Source organism: Microplitis demolitor, chromosome 2 (assembly GCF_026212275.2).
Source record: "Microplitis demolitor isolate Queensland-Clemson2020A chromosome 2, iyMicDemo2.1a, whole genome shotgun sequence".
In the NCBI taxonomy this organism is placed as follows: Eukaryota; Metazoa; Arthropoda; class Insecta; order Hymenoptera; family Braconidae; genus Microplitis; species Microplitis demolitor.
The window spans coordinates 37,991-56,864 of NC_068546.1; the positions used below are offsets into that span (position 1 = coordinate 37,991).

The 18,874-nt window shown below is 29.3% G+C and overlaps 1 protein-coding gene across 13 annotated transcripts in view; it reads left to right on the forward strand.

Annotated features, from left to right (window-relative positions):
- LOC103578529 (transcription factor 12) overlaps positions 1-18,483 on the forward strand; it is a 52,559-nt gene extending 34,076 nt beyond the window's left edge. For 2 of the 13 annotated variants that reach the window (XM_053742900.1, XM_053742911.1), the window contains 12 exons: positions 11,028-11,112; positions 11,753-11,883; positions 12,766-13,044; positions 13,138-13,299; positions 13,815-13,873; positions 14,281-14,434; positions 14,534-14,651; positions 15,868-16,021; positions 16,238-16,327; positions 17,549-17,694; positions 17,780-17,934; positions 18,283-18,483. In XM_053742900.1, coding sequence (XP_053598875.1) covers positions 11,028-11,112; positions 11,753-11,883; positions 12,766-13,044; positions 13,138-13,299; positions 13,815-13,873; positions 14,281-14,434; positions 14,534-14,651; positions 15,868-16,021; positions 16,238-16,327; positions 17,549-17,694; positions 17,780-17,934; positions 18,283-18,327 — 1,578 coding nt within the window. In that variant the 3' untranslated portion in view covers positions 18,328-18,483. Of the gene's footprint in view, positions 1-4,879; positions 5,711-11,027; positions 11,113-11,752; positions 11,884-12,765; positions 13,045-13,137; positions 13,300-13,814; positions 13,875-14,279; positions 14,435-14,533; positions 14,652-15,867; positions 16,022-16,237; positions 16,328-17,177; positions 17,268-17,548; positions 17,695-17,779; positions 17,935-18,282 lie in introns of those variants that run through there. The other 11 variants (XM_053742909.1, XM_053742910.1, XM_053742902.1 and 8 more) reach the window with 11 other exon arrangements.
- The last annotated feature ends 391 nt before the right edge of the window (positions 18,484-18,874 follow it).

Consider the following 18,874-nt stretch of genomic DNA (forward strand, 5'->3'; position numbering starts at 1 on the left):
TACTATACGCGTCGTTATACTATTTTATTTTTTCAAGCATCTACAAAAATATTTACCGCAACACTCACACTACTAACTACCCTGCTAATACTAATACTAATACTAATACTAATACTAATACTAATACTAATACTAATACTATTACTACTACAACTATTTTTTCTTTGTTTTATATAATTTTAATTAAACTCAATAGTAGTGAATTGTAAATAAAAATACATTTAAAATAACATCTTAGATAAATAATGTCAAGGTAAAAAGTTTGTTTTTGTTTAGATAAATTTTGAATTAATAAATCATTTTCAGCATTCAGTATAATATAAATAATATCAGTAGTAATGGTTTTCACTAGTGAGTATATATTATGCTGCATTTGATATTATTTTTGTTGATCTATATGGTAGAATTGACCAATACTAGCCCAAGGTTTATAAACGTATACGTTTATTGATGCATCCAACATTGGACAGCTATAAAACTCGTAAGATCAACAAAAAAGAAAAATTTATAGCACTTTAATTGTATAATATACCGGATGTGAGAAAATGAAGAGAGATAAAACTATAAACGAAAATTATGTTATAAATGAGAGACCAAAATACTAAAACGTCGGTCATATCATATGTATTACATAAATATATAGACTGAGAAGAGAAAAGGGAGAAAAATAGTCATCATCTGAAAGTTTAACCATATTTATAGTCTATATAATTGTATTTATTATTTATTAATTCAACTATGTTTTACTTTATTCTCAGTTTCAACGATTCTCCATTTCTATTAAGAATAAATAACATTATAATTATAGGTTTAGAGTAATTTTAATGATTGCTAGAATTAAAAGGGGATTCGTGTTAATTTTAAACAAAACAATTTTATGATGATAACCAGTGAGTATAATGCCTGAATAAAAGGGTATAGATCGGGGCTTTATTTCTGGCTCTGTATTTAAAAGATCCCTCGATGGCTGTAACAACTTTTGTCGAAACGAGAACCCGAGTTTAGTAGCTATAGCATGAGGTGAACCAAGCGCGTTATTAAATTTTTAATGTGTCTAAAGTTGGTACAACTCACCGCCCTCTAGATGCAGAAACCCAACGATTCATCCCCTTTGATAAAATGGACGGACATTATACCGGGTAAAAAACGGTGAGATATAGTCCTGGGAAGAGGGATGAGAATACTATAATATGCAGAAGTGATAAAGAAGAAATGAGAAAGTAGAAAAGAAAAGGTCATGTTGTCTGTCGCAATAAATTTATTAATTGCTTCCAATTATAACCGTAGCTCTCATTTAATTTAATAAATAAAAAAAAAATCTTTTTATAATTAAGTCATTTTTTTTTTCTTTTTATGAAAGTGATATACAATATTATTGTGAAATATATAAGTTATGTTTGATATCGTGAATCAAGTGTATCAAGAATGCAACATCATCAACAATTAATTCTTTGTTGCAGACATCTTAAAATGATGAGATTTTTTTTTTTTGTACTTTGAGTTTTATGGTGCATAATGATGTCACTTAAGGTGTTGAATGACGATCAAACAATTTATGTAGATGATATTCTCAGTTTAGAAGATGATACATTGTTTATAATAATGATGAAAATAATGAATTTCATTAGTCATACAAGAGCAGATCATATTTTCAAGGTACACATAATAAAAATAATAATGAGGATTTATTTAAAATCCCTAAATGGTTTGAATATTTCGAGGTCAGATGGATAATATGTTCCGTGAGAATAAATTTCGAGGTTATTATAGACTGCTTCGTCATTCATTTTTCCAAAATTGCAACTACTGTTGTTGTTATTTTTCTTATAAAACCGCAATTTAACCTTGAAGTAAAACCAATTAAAACGTTTTTCATCAACTCGTCTTACTCTTTACTTGATATAACATCATATGACTTGAAGAAGTACAAAAGAAGAATTGAGAAAAAGATTGATGAAAACGATCAAGAAAAAGCAGATAACATTAGTGTTGGTATATATATATATATATATATATATATATATATATATATATATATATATATATACGTATAAACCGGATAAAAAAAGTAACATAATCTCTTGTTCCTCTCGAGAGATGCGGTTATACACATTTCAGGGTCGTTAGTCTTATGTATCCGATGAAAAATTCATCGGATCGTTCGAGTGCCATATTAGCCGTTGTCAAGATGTACGAAAATGGCGGGATGGCTTGTTGCCTGCTTTGGGAAAAACTGGAGATTATAAGTCGTCGGACCAGTCTCTCTCTCTCTCTCTCTCTCTCTCTCTCTCTCTCTCTCTATTCTGATATGTTTATAGTAGTAGTGTTGTTATTGTTGTTGTTGTTGTATTACTCGCGTGTGAGTTGTTTCATCAACTCGCAATCGTCCTTGAATGAGTAAAAGGGCTTATAAACATATAATATATATCTATGCAAAATATTAATAACAAAAGATATTTTACAATAAAAGAGACATGGATTATGGGAATATCTTCTATCAAAGTCCAACGATTATAATTACTGCGGTATTATATCAAGGTCGATGAGCTTAAATTATGTATATATATTTGTAGGTAGCAGTATAATAATTTAGCAATGTATGTATATTGTATGTAATATTAACGGTTTATATCGATAATCTAAAGAGAACAAAAGATAGCAAACAAGAGAGAAAATATTGAATAAAGGGTAACAGTGTGACAGGTTAGTATTGTTTGAAAAAGGCTAGTGATAAAAGTGTCAAACGAAATGCTCTGTCCACCAGCGACAAAACTAGAGAATAATACAATGGCCGCCGTTTGGACGCATGAGATTACGCGCCATCTATGTGCGTTCCATACGTCCCATACGTCCATGGATGTATAAAACAAAAGCGTGTGATGCATGACACACCAGTTTAAATGTCCCGGCGAATATTTCATTCCCCATTCTCACATTGTCCGGTCATATAATAAAATTTTACCTGAAAAATTGCGTAAATATCATTGTGTACCCGATATTTTGTTAGCATCGCAACACAAATTTAAGGTTATTTTTATTATTCTGGCTCATACAAATACGACACATATTATAACCCTAATTTATAACTTTAACAATTATCAATTATTCTCATAATTGATTGTCGTCTTAAGTATGTACTTATATCATTTAATTAAATTGTATACTCTGAAGAAAATTATAGTGTGCCGGTTTAATTCTTCTATTCATAGAATTGAGACTGTTGAACCATAGTTATTTTTTTTTTGATTGACCATCATCGCTAATACTCGCTAATCTTGGCTAATACTTTAAATAACAAGAGTATATTTATTAATTAGCGATGCACACAACAGCATATTTTATATATAAATATATAGTTACAAAGGGATTTTAATTATGTTAGAAATTTGTGTTAAATATAAATTCCAAAAAATAATAATTATTTTAGTTGAGTAACAAATTGTTAAGATATAATATATAATGTTACTACATCGGATATCTCTCTTCATCTTAAGGTAAATCGATTAGACTAGCTATCAAATGGCTTTCTCTCTCACTCGATGGGTGCAGTGTTACGTGAACGGCGACAGGCAGTCTGGCCAGTTTGTCTCCTTGGTGGCTAGTTTATTCTCATCCTTCTCAGACATAAATGCCTTCTCTCTTTAATGTTCAGTGTTATACACCTTCACCGGCGAGTCTTGGACGTTCTCTACCTCAACAGTGGGCGTCTCATACACAAGTAAACGAAACTACATCTACAGTATATATATATATATATATATATATATATATATATATAGGATAACATGGACTAGTCCTTTGTGACTATAGCTTTCAAGTATTAGTTTATACCGTTTATACCTCTCAAATGAAATTCTGAACCAAGTGGTTCCATGCTTTGGAGTATATAATCCCTTTAGTATTAAGGACCAAAGCGTTTCTGTTATTGACAAATATAAGGTGATTCACGAATCCTAAAAGGACTTGCGAAACCCTCACGCCAATATGTCTTGAGCACGTGCGTCGTCATTTTACGGTACGACCTGTTGCACAATTTTTTTTTTCTTTTTTTTTTTTTATGTTTTTCATCGTCTGAATTATCAATTGCCTTGGTTAAATTGATCCACACGATATTTTTTAGTGTGTTATTGTCAAGTAGTGTTGATGTAGATTGTAGAATGAAGGGCTCTCACGCTTCCGTCCTCGAAAATCCTCAACTCAACTTAACTCAACTCAACTCGGTAAAGTCTTACGCGCAATGCTAGTGTTTACTTAACGACCCCAACTTCAAACAAAACGCCCGGTTCTAAAGGCACATCACGGAAATGCCGAAGCTTAAGTACAAATACACATAATCCACTATTTTTTTTCTCTTTAGCTTAATGTCTGTATGTTGTATTTTTTTAGTCTATTTTATTTTATTTTTTTTTCGTATACTGGCAAAATAAATAAAAAACACACACACACACACAAGTTAAGAGAAACACAATAAAAAATATTTTTTGCACTAAGGCTTATGATGTTTATAGATTTGACCAAGTATCAATTTACGTCTGGTAATAGCCAGAAATTGTTTATTATCATAAATGTATTTATTATAATTTATATTGTAAAATAATAATTATTAAGCTCCGCAATAAGAAAATGTCTTTGTCTTGTACTGTAGTCAGATGATATTATACATTAGATGATTGTGTAGTTTAAGATTGTAGCTGTAGACGTCTCAGATGAATCTGTGAGCAAGCATTGATATAAAAAGAAAAAATAAAAAGAGAGAGAGAAGAAATTGGTGGGGATAAAACGCGTTAGTTGGACCCCAACAAGCATCAGCAGCCTCCTTTTCTCTGAGAGTTGTGAGTTAGCCAAAGCCAAGTATCCGAGTAACAAAATCAGTCGCCTCAGTACTACCAGCAGCGACAAGCAAGCTGCCCGTTTTACCTTCTAATTTGTTAACTTGTCAACTAATGCGTCCAATGTTTTCTGTGATAATTGTTCAATAGCTTTATTTGTTTTATCTTTAGTTAGCTGATAGTTACAAGTTTTATTTATAAAATTAATTTATAATATTGTGCTACGATTAATAAAAATTTAAAATGAAAAAATAAAAAAAAGGGTTTAGTATGTGAAGTTACTCTGAAGACACTAGAGATCGGTCAGTACTGGCAACTATAATCGTGTCAAGGCAGCAATGCACACTAATGCAATCAATTGATTGTCAAATGTATTGCAGCAGTAGTAACAGCAGTAACTGCAGCAGTAATAGCAAATAACAGCAAATAACAAGCAATAATTCATTTGATCGCTCGTGCCACGTTCGTGCTGACGCATTCCTAAGCTCAAAAGACTGGGAAAGCTGAATGCTTACATTTAAATACAACTCTCTATAATGTTTTTTTATTTTATTTATTATTCATTCAAGACCAGTCATTGTCTTGCTTACTGGTGTAATTAATTGGTATAGGCATAAAACATGAATAGAAGCTTTAAACATAATCCTGATTTAAAAATGAATCAACAGAATTTTAAGCTTTGTGATTTTAGAATCGATAACATTAAATCAAATAGTTCAAATGAATTTAAAGACTTGAATAATTTTTATAATAACATTACGCGTGAGTATATATCAAACACAAAATCATGTAGAACAACTCCGAGTCCTCGTGCTTTAAATAATTCTGGAGCACCTTCCCCGCACTATTGGAAACAGCAGTGTGGCGGTCAAGAAAGTGGGGTAAATAATTTTATTTAAAATTACAAAATTTTTAAATTAAATCAGTTGAAAAATATATTAATTTAACACGTGAAATAAATTATTTATTTATTTATTTATTTATTTATCAATGATTATTGTTTTCTTAGAGTATATATTTAAGATTTTGTATGCAACTGCAAGTTTCATCTAACACCCAAACACCATGCTACATACTAATTAAATTAAGTGTCTACGTGCCGAGAATAAAGTGAAAAATATAAACTGCTGGGTCAGAATAACTCGGAGATTTTCAAAAAATAAAAATCTAAAGCTATATATATAATTTAATCAATATTAAATTTAATTTGTGTGAATTATTAAGGGATTGTCAAAACAAGTTCAGTTAGTGGTTTTAAAAAACTCTTATTCACATTTATTTAATCTCTGCCATAAAATAATTTTAATTTTTTAAACTCACCAGCACAAGAAATAACAAAAAGAATCAAGTTTATAAAAAGTCCAAGTACAAGTTTAAATAAAATAATTAAAAATAAGTTAAATGTTGAACAGTTGTATTAGCAGGTCGCTAAGCCTAGTAGGCTACTGTTAAATATGATGACTGGGTGTGGCTATATGTATCCGGGATGTCATTTATATAATAACGATTTTTTAAATCCATAAATTGTTGAGATAATTAAACAAAAGGTTGACATAAAAAGTGGTTAATGTCCAGTTTAAATTGATAAAAAGACAGAATGTAGTTGAAGAATATATAAAAGAAATAGTATAGTTTGTTTGAAAGCAGAAGAGAAGGTAGAACGTCGTCGGGTCGAGTCAAGTCCGAGTCCAAGTCCGAGTCCTTCGCCAGTAATTGCACCAATTAAGGCTATTAGGAATATAATAAATCCAGGAAAATGCCCAGCCCTCTCTCTAAGATAAAGTCTCAAAGCAGAAGACTAATAAACGCCCAGCTAGCAATCTCAGAATTTAAAACTAAAACAGGAATTCTTTACCGTGCGCGGTTATTTATTTTTTTAATCTTACACGATGATGATGCACACCATTATTTTTAATAATAATTAAAATTATTTTTACGTTCCATCACGAGATAATTGATCCATGACATGACAATTATATACAGAACAGAGATCAAAATCTTATTATTTAGTTAAACGCGAGTTATTATAATTATGAAATTCATGAATGCCAGGTTTATAAGAAAAAAGTTGTTTAAATTACAACATACCATCTATTTCATCAATATAAAATTTAAGTATAAGCTATAAATTAATAATAATAATAATAATAATAATAATAATAATAATAACATTTATTCCTAATACGACACACCTAAAACTCTAAATGATCGTTTATAAATGTCATCTGATCAACAAATTAATTTGTATCATTGTCATACTGATCACGTAGATTATTGCTCGCTAATTGTCGGGTTATGTAGCCACACATTTACGTGGATATGTGACTGAAAGGTTCAATCGTTCACTCACTCACTCACTTATTCATTCATTCATATTTATCTATATATATATATATATATATATATATATATATATATATATATGAAATATACAACAACCAAACGATCTGATAAATAATGTAGGCGATGACATTTATACGCCCGATCAACGTCGACACAAACAGAATTGTATATGCACACCTGGATGCATCGTGACATGCACAATGAAATACCCAAGAAATATAAACAAAATAAATTATAAAACTATGTATAGTTTTTATTTTTTCTCTATTATAAATTGTTGAGCTTCCGGCGCTTCCTTCCGATGCCACTGACCGCAAAGCTGAAGAGCTCCTCTCTCAAAAACCTAAAATCTCAGCTGATCGTGCGATCTGTGTGATCAGTGCGATGAGTCATCATCTGCAAAAAGTCGATGAGTTTTATCTAAAATTAACTTTTATTGCTATTTTTATAAAAATATTTTAGGTACTTAATCTCTTTGTTTTAACAAACAGCTCGCCTTGAGTTGGGTCAACACTACTTTAACACTGTCTATAATTATAATTATAATTATAATCTTTATAATGAGCATATATGTCAGCAATAACAGGATCCAGTGGCGTATAGAATATCATTGATATTAAAAAAAGTTGAAATATTGTTGAGCTATGACGATTTAGCTGGCATTTGTTTTGAAAACATTTATAAACCGTTAAACCTATAGCATCATCAATGTTTTGATTACTATAACTTTAGTTTTAAGTTTACCATGAAAAAGAACACACAAGAGCAAGATGAAAAATTATCGACTGTCTCAACGAAATTCAATATCTTAAAACAATATAGATTATTATTAGTTTTTTTAAATTTACTTTTAACTTATCAAATATCATTATTATCATAATAATTATAATCGCCATCTATATAAATTTATTTTTTATTAAATATACATTGATGTATAATTACATTAACATAATTATTATCCAAGGTATATATATATATATATACATATATATATTTACCATATAGTTGGGATCGTAAGTTTAGCACTTAATGTATTACATTAGTAACACCATCGTATAATAAAAATAAAAGAAACGGAAACGCTAGACTTAAACACGCGTCATCCATTTCCTTTATTATAAATATTAACTAAAGATACTTTTGTATTATGTATTTCTTTTTTTATTTTTTACAATATACAAATTTTTGGGATATGGATAAAACGAAGTATGTAAAATACCTTATACTGAGTAATTTGTGTTTATAAATATATACATAGTTTATTCGTTAGTTTGTTTAAAATAACGTACAGTTAATGGACACACAATTTGAGCGGTATGTGTTTTTTTTTTTTAATAACTATACCCAACGGGGTTAATTGCTGTAAAAATAAAGACACTAATGGTTACAGAATATACTTAGGTACCCGCATGTATCTCGAACACCTGTCGGACATGTCCTGTCTTGTGGATATGTATCATTACTACAATACATTTAATAAAATATTCGGTCCACCTATAAAAAGGACATTGGGAATAAAGATCGTTAAGATAGTAAGCAAACTATTAAAACCATTAAACTATGAGGGTTCTCACGGTTAAAATAGAAATAAAATTAAAAGCTTAGCTAAGGGCACCTGGATCTCATAATAATAATAATAATAATAATAATAATAATAATAGGCTTTATAAGTGTTTGAACTAATCATTAGGGTGATTTTCTTATTTTTCTGTTCAGGTAGATTGTTAATATTATTGTAAAGCATATCAAGATCTTGTATTTTGTTGAATTTGAATTGGTAAAGTATTATAGAAATAACTAAATCAATGTAAGACATTTATATTGGCGAAAAAAATGCTGACGCATACTGAACATCGGCGGCGAACATATTAAGATTTCTGATCCACTGCTGTACATTTTTATTATTACACGCTTTTGTTCCTAAAAGGAAATAAAATATAAAATATTGGTCCAGCTTCTGACGTATTCATGCCTTTGATTGTTTTTCTTCTTATAATATTTAATATTTAATATATATGTATATATTAAATAATTATAGTGACACTGGACTCTGGACAATGGGAAAAATAATAATTGCCAGTACAGAGAATTAAATAAAAATAGTTTATTCCTTTGTTCTCATTGTTGATAATAATATATAGACTAGTATTCTGGTTATACTTAATACTTTATCAACAGAGCCCATTGGGGTACATTATCTCATGGCCGAATTCTTTCATACTCCCCTTGTATTCTAAACACTAGTTTATCTGATTTTTTTCTACTCATTTTCAATCCAAGTATATTTATATATATATATATATATATATATATAACCACTCAACCAACTGAATACCAGCGCAATCGTTTATCTACTCAACTTCCGCGTACGAGTGAAATGCATACTCGATAGATGTAAAATAACTACAACTAAGTGCGACTGTAGACGATCGAGAGAATTAGAATTACAATAAGTTTTAAGTAAAGAGAATAAATAGAGTATATGGAGAACTAAACCCAGAATTACAAGACAAAATGTTAGATACGAGATTGTCGGCCACTCCAAATGTTAGATCACTTCTCATGTCTTAGTAATTCATTTGAATTAATAGCTCTAGATATCTACAAGCAAGCGGTTCCTCTCTATTACCTATCATTTACTTAAAAACGTTAAGTTTTTTTTTTATAAATTCAATTTTTCTTTACATATTTACAATGACGATTTATTAACATCAGCTAACGCTTATCGTTCACCAGTACTTAATATTGTAACAATTTGTTAGCATAGTTGTTTCTTTTAAAATTTTTTTTTTATTCAGATAAAAGATAATATTCTTTTTTTGACTTTATTAAACCAATATATACAACACACACACACATGCACACAAATAGTTAATTATATAAAAGATGATTACATTGTATCGTACATTACTTGGGAGCTTATTGGTCAAGAAGTTACCCCCACTTTAATGAACAATGTCTTGCGCGTGAACGTCTTTGTATCGTCAAAAATATGGCGGCAGTATTCGATCTTCATTCACGTGCGTTGCGTCTTAACTTTATTTTCAATACGGGTTATTTATTAAAACAATAAAACTTTATACTAATAATAATAATAATAATAATAATAATAATAATGTCAGTTAAATTACTAATCGATTTGTTAATGATGATAAAGTTTGAATAAAAATGAATATATAAACTAGTGACATTAAAAGTATAGTGACTGAAGAAAGACTAAGACTAAAAGAACAAAGTACTTTGAATTCCAAAAGGGTAAACTGTCGAACTCAAGTTTCTCCCTGAATTTTAGTGGATTCTCGCCAGCAAGTATAAGTTGGACGATTCTTTCATGGCCCCGAGAAGCCGTTAAATTCTCTTGCGCACCCGAATGGCATCGTCATCGTCCTCGCGTTAGTCCCATACCAAGTTTACTTTTCCTGAAGCGACTTAGTGTTGGTAGTGTTATACTACTACGAACCTACTTACGTGCTTACTCTAAAACTATTGAAAAGACAAAGCTAGATTTTGTGAACAAGTGAAATAGAACAAGACACTAGGGGTGTAGTACGCGTTCGCTTCAAAATCCCGGGAACAAGAAAACTTTAATACTATACACTCAGCAAGACTGAATAACAAAAGTCTTAAACTCTAGAATAATTTACCATACATATTATCATTAATATTAAATAACCACAACTATTTATTATACTAATTAATACTATTTTTATTTCATTTATTAAATATGTTTGTTTGTTATTCTGATTATGCTAATTATAAGATGGTACTATTATTATTATTATCTAAATTTAATAAAATAATTATTTTCGAAATAAATAATAATTCATTTGTTTCTTTTTATAATTTATTTTTTAGTATGGATCAGATGAATTTGGTCAGGATTCACCCAGGTACACATCACCAAAAGCTGCCACTCTCTACGCAGAGCCTTACTATATCGGTAAGTTTAAAATTCAAATTATCCTAATAAAAAATAGACAGTGTTGTAAATATCAGTAATATTAATTCAGTAAAAAAGATACCACCGAGTACATTCATTTTAGTAGTAAGCGAGAAAAAGTTTTATCAGACATCGAACGAACGCCTGTTAAAAAAAAAAAAAAAAAAAAAAAAAAAAAATATACTTTGGCTTAGTTTTACCAGAACAGGAACAACCGGGTCCTCTATAGCTGGTATAGCTATGGTGTAGCTAGTCCAAGCACGAAATTACATAAAGCAAAGTATCAAGAAATACGTTCTCAAAGCTTATTGCTGTTGTTTTCAACTGAAATAATGGTCCATCTCGGCCGCTTCGCTTTACGACCACCCGGTGGTCGTTTCCTTTTTTTTTTTTTTTTTTTTTTTTTTATTTTCGTTTATCATACGCCCAACACATACAGACCTATAGTACCAATTACTCTATCAGTTAACTATACCAGTTTGTAAATATACACTGGGATTTTTAAAATTATAATTAAATATACATGACACGTGCCGACACGTGCTGAAAAAAAAAAAAAAAAAGAAATACCGTCAGTAGCTTTATAAAAAGTTACCTCGAAAAGTAAATCATTGATATATTTTTATGAAAAAAATTACAGATGGAAATTCAGCGGGAACGGGTCCCGGTGATCCATGGAATGGTAGCGGAGTCCAGCCACCATACAGTGGATACGCACCACCACACCTGACACAACCTGCCTACCCCATGCACATAGCCCACGACCCCATGGTAAGTATCGAAATCTTTTAAACTATCCAACTGTCCTAGGTCAATAATTCAAAGAAACATTCCCCTATTTAAGTTGATTTATAAATTCACACACACACACGCACACACAACAATAATTATATTTATATATATTTAATAATAAAAATGAAACTCGATTTGGTAGACGGAGGTTTAATTTGGCTTGGATTCTATTGAAAGATGGTTGGGAGTCACTGATGATAGTGCTAACACTCGTTAACACTCGCTGATGGCGGAATATACACCAAATGAGTCACGGTCGCTATATATAGATTTCAAAATTCTCCTCCATCTTCTCCACCTCCATAATTTCTACCAGTAGCACTAGCACTAGCACTACTACTACTACTACTACTACTACTATTACTACTATCACTACCACTACAATATAATATGTTTCTAGTCAAGTGCACGCGTAGCGTCCATTTGATTTACGCTATCCACTGATACCCATCAGCCATCACCCACTACACCCTAATATTATCCCTTGCATATTATCACAAACTAACTATCACTTAACTAACATTTGTAGTAATTAATTCACATCAATATGATAATGTTGAGCTAGTATTATTATATATCACTCATGTACATATAATTATTAACTTATTAGCTGCAGACTTGTATGGTAATAATAAATCAAAGGAATTTACTAAAATCATAATAATGTAGACACTTGATTTAAACACTTGTCTAAAATATTTAAAATAAATTAACAGTTATTTAAATATATATTTCTTGAAACTCGTGGAACGTCGTCATATTTCCAAGTAAATCTTGAATTAAATCTTACCACCAGTTAATGTACAAAAAATTAAATAAAAAAAGTATTTTAAATTATTTTATAAATGTTGATGTTTTTAGTCATATTCGGCAATATCACCAAACGGTGAACCAGCAGCACCAATACTTGGATCAACGGTGACAAGTGCGGCCTCATTACCACCAATGTCAACCTTTAGAGGTAGTGCAGCAGTTGCTGCATCCGGTGGTACTGGTACACCATCCCCTGCGTCGTTACAGTACAATCATAGTCCCGGAGCACCAGCACCCGCACCACCAACAGCCAATAATCCACCACAAAATCAAACACCCACCGCTGATAGTCTAGGAAAAACACTTGCATCTGTAGTAAGCACACGAGTATGTAAATCATATTCCTCTTTATTTATCTTATATTATAAAAATTTTAAAATATCATTATTTATTAGTATTTAAATACATTTATCTATACAGATCTATCCAACGGACCAATCAGTATCAAGTTATAGTAGTAATCCATCGACACCAGTGAGTTCGCCGCCGCCATTAACGGGTCCAGCGCCAGGATGGGCGCCCGGTGCTACCCCAGTCTCGCCCCACTTTACCGCAGATCCAAATCGTGGTACCATTCACATGGTAAGTTTTCCATTATTATCTAACAAGCTTATACACTTATTGGCTTTTTTTTTTTTTTTTTATTATTATTATTATTATTATTATTATTATTATTATTAAAATTAATTGTTTCACCATTCAGTGTCATTCACACGCACCATTAGTTTCATTTACCACCAAATTGTTAAAAATTAAATTTATTATTATTTATCGGATCAGCCTTTATTAATTACACGTACTTGAAAAATTTAATTATATAACACTATTCTAGCTTAAATGTTTTAAAAAATAATAAGCGTCAGCTTTATTATGAATTAAAAAAAATATGTATATACACATATACCAGCATGTTTCAAATTTACATCGTATATTTATTAAACCGTTTATTGTTAATTAATAAATAATATTATAATCATATATATATATTAATAATTTCTTTTTGTTTGTGTACGTTGTGTTTATTTTACTTGGTTGTTATTCTTTTTCTTTTTTGTTTTTTTTTTGGTTTTGTTGTTGCGTTGGTGTTGTGTGTAAAGCCGGCGCCCGAACAACAGAGGCTAGACGATGCCATCGGCTTTCTTCGCGACCACGCCGAGGTGAGGATTGCCGATTTTCATTTGATTTCTTTTTCTTTCTTTCTTTCTTTTTTTTTTTTTTTTTTTTCCTTAATCCTAATTCGATTTCACCTCATTGTTCATTACTTTGTAATTATTAATAACATAAACTATAACATTTAAAAAATTAACTGATACATATTATGCCATTGTATTTTTTTGTAACATGACTAACATTCATGCACAAGGCATTATCAATTTGCTTATATTTACTTTTTTTACTGTACAAATGTATATTAACTATTATTATTATTATTATTATTATTATTATTATTATTATTATTATTATTATTATTATCATTATTATTGTATTAATGTTATATTATAATATAAAAGTTAACAAACTAAATACAGAACCAGCGTAATCGAGACGATGTTTGGGTATTCTGTTGGTACAGGGATCGCGGATGGAAGAACGGCTGGATGATGCCATAAATGTACTGAGAAATCATGCTGAGAGTCAGCTTAGTCTTCATTTAGGTCCTGTAGGTCCACATGGTGGTCTTTATTCTCATACATCTCCATCACAATTAGATCATCTTGTAAGTATTACAAAATAATTAACTAACCTTCGAAATAAATTTATTTATTTATTTCCTCTAGTGTACTCTAAAATAATTAAATTAAATTAAATATTTTAGTCGAGTCCACATCCTGCAGTAACGGTCGCACAACCTCAAGGAACATATCCAGGTCTTGCACCAACGCCTGACACTGATGGATCTATTAAAATTGAAAGGTTACCTGTTTCCAATGCAAGTAAGTATCCACTTAAATTTTTATAATTTTTATAATTTTTATAATAATTTTTAATGGTTTAAATTTAACCTGCAGGCAAAATAAACATGATTATTGTTATTCCAAAATTTTTAATATTCCCATAAATTATTAATGTTCGATAAAACAGTTTCATACCATAAATATATTTACAATAATAATTTAGCGATCATGTTTTTAATTTCACAGCGATAATATATATGGATATTTTAATAATTAGTTTATTTTGTCACAGAAAATAAAATTTATCCAGTCATTTAACCGATACAATATAAATGATTTGCTGTTATAAATATTAAAATACTTTCTCTATATAAATATTCTATTATTGTGGTCGCATCATTGAACAATCACTTTTTCCCATGGACACTAAGGGAATAATAAGAAAAAGAAAAAAAAAAAAAAAAAAAAAAAAAAAAAAAAAAAAAACAAACAGAGCTCCCAGGTGTTCTCTCTAGTATTCGCCCGATAAGGAAATATTAGATAAATCACACGACAAACCGCTATCGTGTAAGCATTCCATTGGCCTTTATTATCTACTCTCGCTAGTTTAATCGGCATATCCAAGGCAATGTAATGCAATACTGAGATTAATCGACAGAAGATTCTTTTCTTCTCTTCTCTTTTCCTCTTAGAATTTAAAAAGTTAGCAAAGTTAAATTTTCACAAACTAATGTCTAAAATATCCTTCCTCAGTTACTGGCAATGAGAACATTACGCGTATTTAAACATTTAAAATACACCATGTATGGGATGTCTTGGCATTCGGAGCATTGAAGCACTCTGACTACCCAGAGAACCCTTTTAACCGAGGGATAAACTACTGAATGCTCTGAACAATCGACCAGCAGCAAACTAGCTCTGATTTATCTTTTACTCTCTCTTGGTGAAACGCACAACAGCTAATTTTCTTTCTCTCTCTTTCTATATCGTTACATACTTACTGTTTAGCCTCCTGGTTCACTGTAATCTTTTAAGGAGATATAACTATATCAGGAGGAACTTGTTGTATAGCTTCCTACTAGTAATTGACTTGATTTTCATCTTTTGTTTACTTAACTTTAAATCCTTTGTTTAAGTATTTTAAAATATTTATTATGATAATATGGTGTTGTTTCGTTTCCCTATTTTTATTTTAATATAGCAAATTATTTATATTTATAAATATAATAATAATTAATCATAAATTATTAATCAGCAGAATACATATCTCTAGAAAAGAGAAAAGATCCACCAGATAGCAGTGGTGGTGAAACAAAAGCATCGAGTAGTGATATTGGAGCTGGAGTTATTGCTGGTGCTACTGTTAATTCAACTTCTCAAGGAAAAGGAACTAAACGTTCGCGCAGATAGTAAGTATTTATATAAATTTTTATTTTTATTTTTTTAATACGACGAGTTTTTAGACAAAGGTAACAACAACAATTAATAGATAAAATATAAAAATGAAATGTCATTTGAATTGCCTGAAAAATTGTTGCCTTTGTTCTCTAATCTTGCGATATATGATATATGTATAAAATATAATTGACAAAATTAAACTAACTTGCTGTGTCTTTGAACAACCGTTGTTCGAGCGCCGACGAAGACTGCGATGATCCTGGCACCAAAGCGGTGCGCGAAAAAGAACGTCGTCAAGCCAACAACGTTCGCGAAAGGTTAGTGAACACACGCAGTACAATGCAATCTTCCATTACAATTATTATAAATAATAATAATATTTTATAAAATCGTTGGCAACTCTATTGTTTATATTTATTTATATTTCTAGATCTGAATTCGTCAATTCATTTCTTATTATTATATTTATTTCAATATACATTAATATTAATATTATTATTATTGTTATTATTATAACTTACTTGCTTGCTTAATAATTATTATTTTTCTTTTATTTCATAGGATCATCAAATTTGAATTGTATTTAGTTTTCAGGATTTTATTTATTTAAAGGAATCAAAAATTACACTCAAGTCTACAAGTCATCAATACTAATAATAATAATAATGATTATATATTTTATTGTTCAAAGTCTTAATACTGAAGATTTTAAGATTTTGTGATTGGTCTTAAATCTTCAATATTAAAACAATTAAATTGAAAAAAAAAAAAAAAAAAAAAAAAAAAAAAAAAAAAAAAAAAAACTTCAGGCTATTAAATTTACAGATGTAAACAGAGAAAAGTATTTTAAAATTAATAATTTAATTGTAACATTTATTTAAATATTAAAAAGTGACTTGAGTGTAATTATTTATTACTCGTAAATAAATAAATTTTATTATTATCATTACAAATAAATAAATAAATCACGAATTCAGTACAAAGAATACGGCCCTTAAAGGTTTTTTTTTCTAAATAAATATCACCTGCGTGTGTTCAAAAATAAAATCATAACAGAATTTTGTTGGGAGCTCGAAAGTTGTTCAAAATAATAAAATAATAATATAGTTTTAAGATTGAAGTTACGTTAAATCAGGTAATTAATCGAGTATTGTTATTGCAAAACTGTTGTTCGAGTGCCGAGGACGAGGATGATGATCCTGATGTTAAAGCCCAAAGAGAAAAAGAAAGACGGCAGGCTAACAATGCTCGGGAAAGGTAAGAAAGGGAAAATAATTTAGGATTTTAATTTTATCATTTATTATTTTTTTCTTTTTTAATTTTTTTTAATTAATGGGCCCGTATTCTATGTATCAATCGTGTATTTTTATTACTAATATTGAACTTGTGAGTTTGCCGACAATTTTAATTGGATTAACATTTATAATTATTATTATTACTATTATTATTATTTTTTTTTGTTTTTTTTTTGTTTTCATTTGTTTTGATACAGACTAACGATTATTTATTTAATTAATTTTATTGATTGAATTGTTTAGGATACGTATCAGAGATATTAATGAGGCACTGAAAGAACTAGGTAGGATGTGTATGACACATTTAAAAACAGACAAACCACAAACAAAGCTGGGGATACTTAATATGGCTGTTGAAGTAATAATGACACTTGAACAACAAGTTAGAGGTATTTGTTTTATAAATTTATCTGATAACTTTAAAAGTAGTAGTAGTAGTAGTGGTATCTAATTGACGTGATTATTGTATTCTAGAGCGAAATTTAAACCCAAAAGCAGCTTGTTTAAAAAGGAGAGAAGAAGAGAAAGCTGAAGATGGACCTAAATTACCTGGGCATCTTGCTGCTCACATAGGTCATCCACATTCTCATCCACATCCACATTCACAACCACCATTTTCGACGATGCCCGTAAGATTTATTCCCAATTAAAATTCATTATTTATCCTTTAAAGTTTTTCATTGTCTTTAAGCTGCTCGTAGTTATTAGACACTATATAATTTATTAAATTATTTTCATTTTGCTTTGATTTACAAATTTGAAAAAATTTACTTGGCAATTCTAGTTCCCATGGTTGGTATTGGGATTTTTAAATTAATTATCCTTATAAAAATTTTAACTATACGAAAATCTATGAAAAAAAAAAAAAAAAAAAAAAATGAATAAATAAATAAATAAATAAATAAACTTTAAAGGATTTAGTAATAAATATAAATAATAATAATAGTGATAGACAACTAATGATAATAAAATTAAAGGGTCCACCTCCATCACTTCAACACAATCAAGTACAGCCACAGTAGCAGAGGTTAAATGACGGCATCGTCCTCTGTTAATTAATGAAAAACTAAAAAAAAAAAAAAACAACTGAAATAAACTTAAATACAAGTGCAGTTTGTGAAAAGCCTGTGAAAGAGACTTTTAACAAATAAATAAATATCAAGACTTCAGGTATCAAAGCGAGTTGCCCACGTTTACTTATATTCAATAAGAGAATAAAAGTTATTTATATATATACATATATATATACATATATATATACATATATATATACATATATATATATATATATATATATATATATATATATATATATATATATATATATATATATATATATATATGATTATGAACGAAAGAGTATATATTATCATGAAAAAAAAAAAAAAAAAAAAAAAAAAACAAAAAAAAAGTAATTATAAACAGAAAATAAAAAATATATACATTATGTGTATAAAAAATAGAAATTCGGTATAAGAAGCGTCATATGGTCTTGACTATAACCCGGTGATGGTTAATCTAGTAAATGATTGCTAGAGGGTGCTCTTTTGTTCTTATTAATTTAGTTTA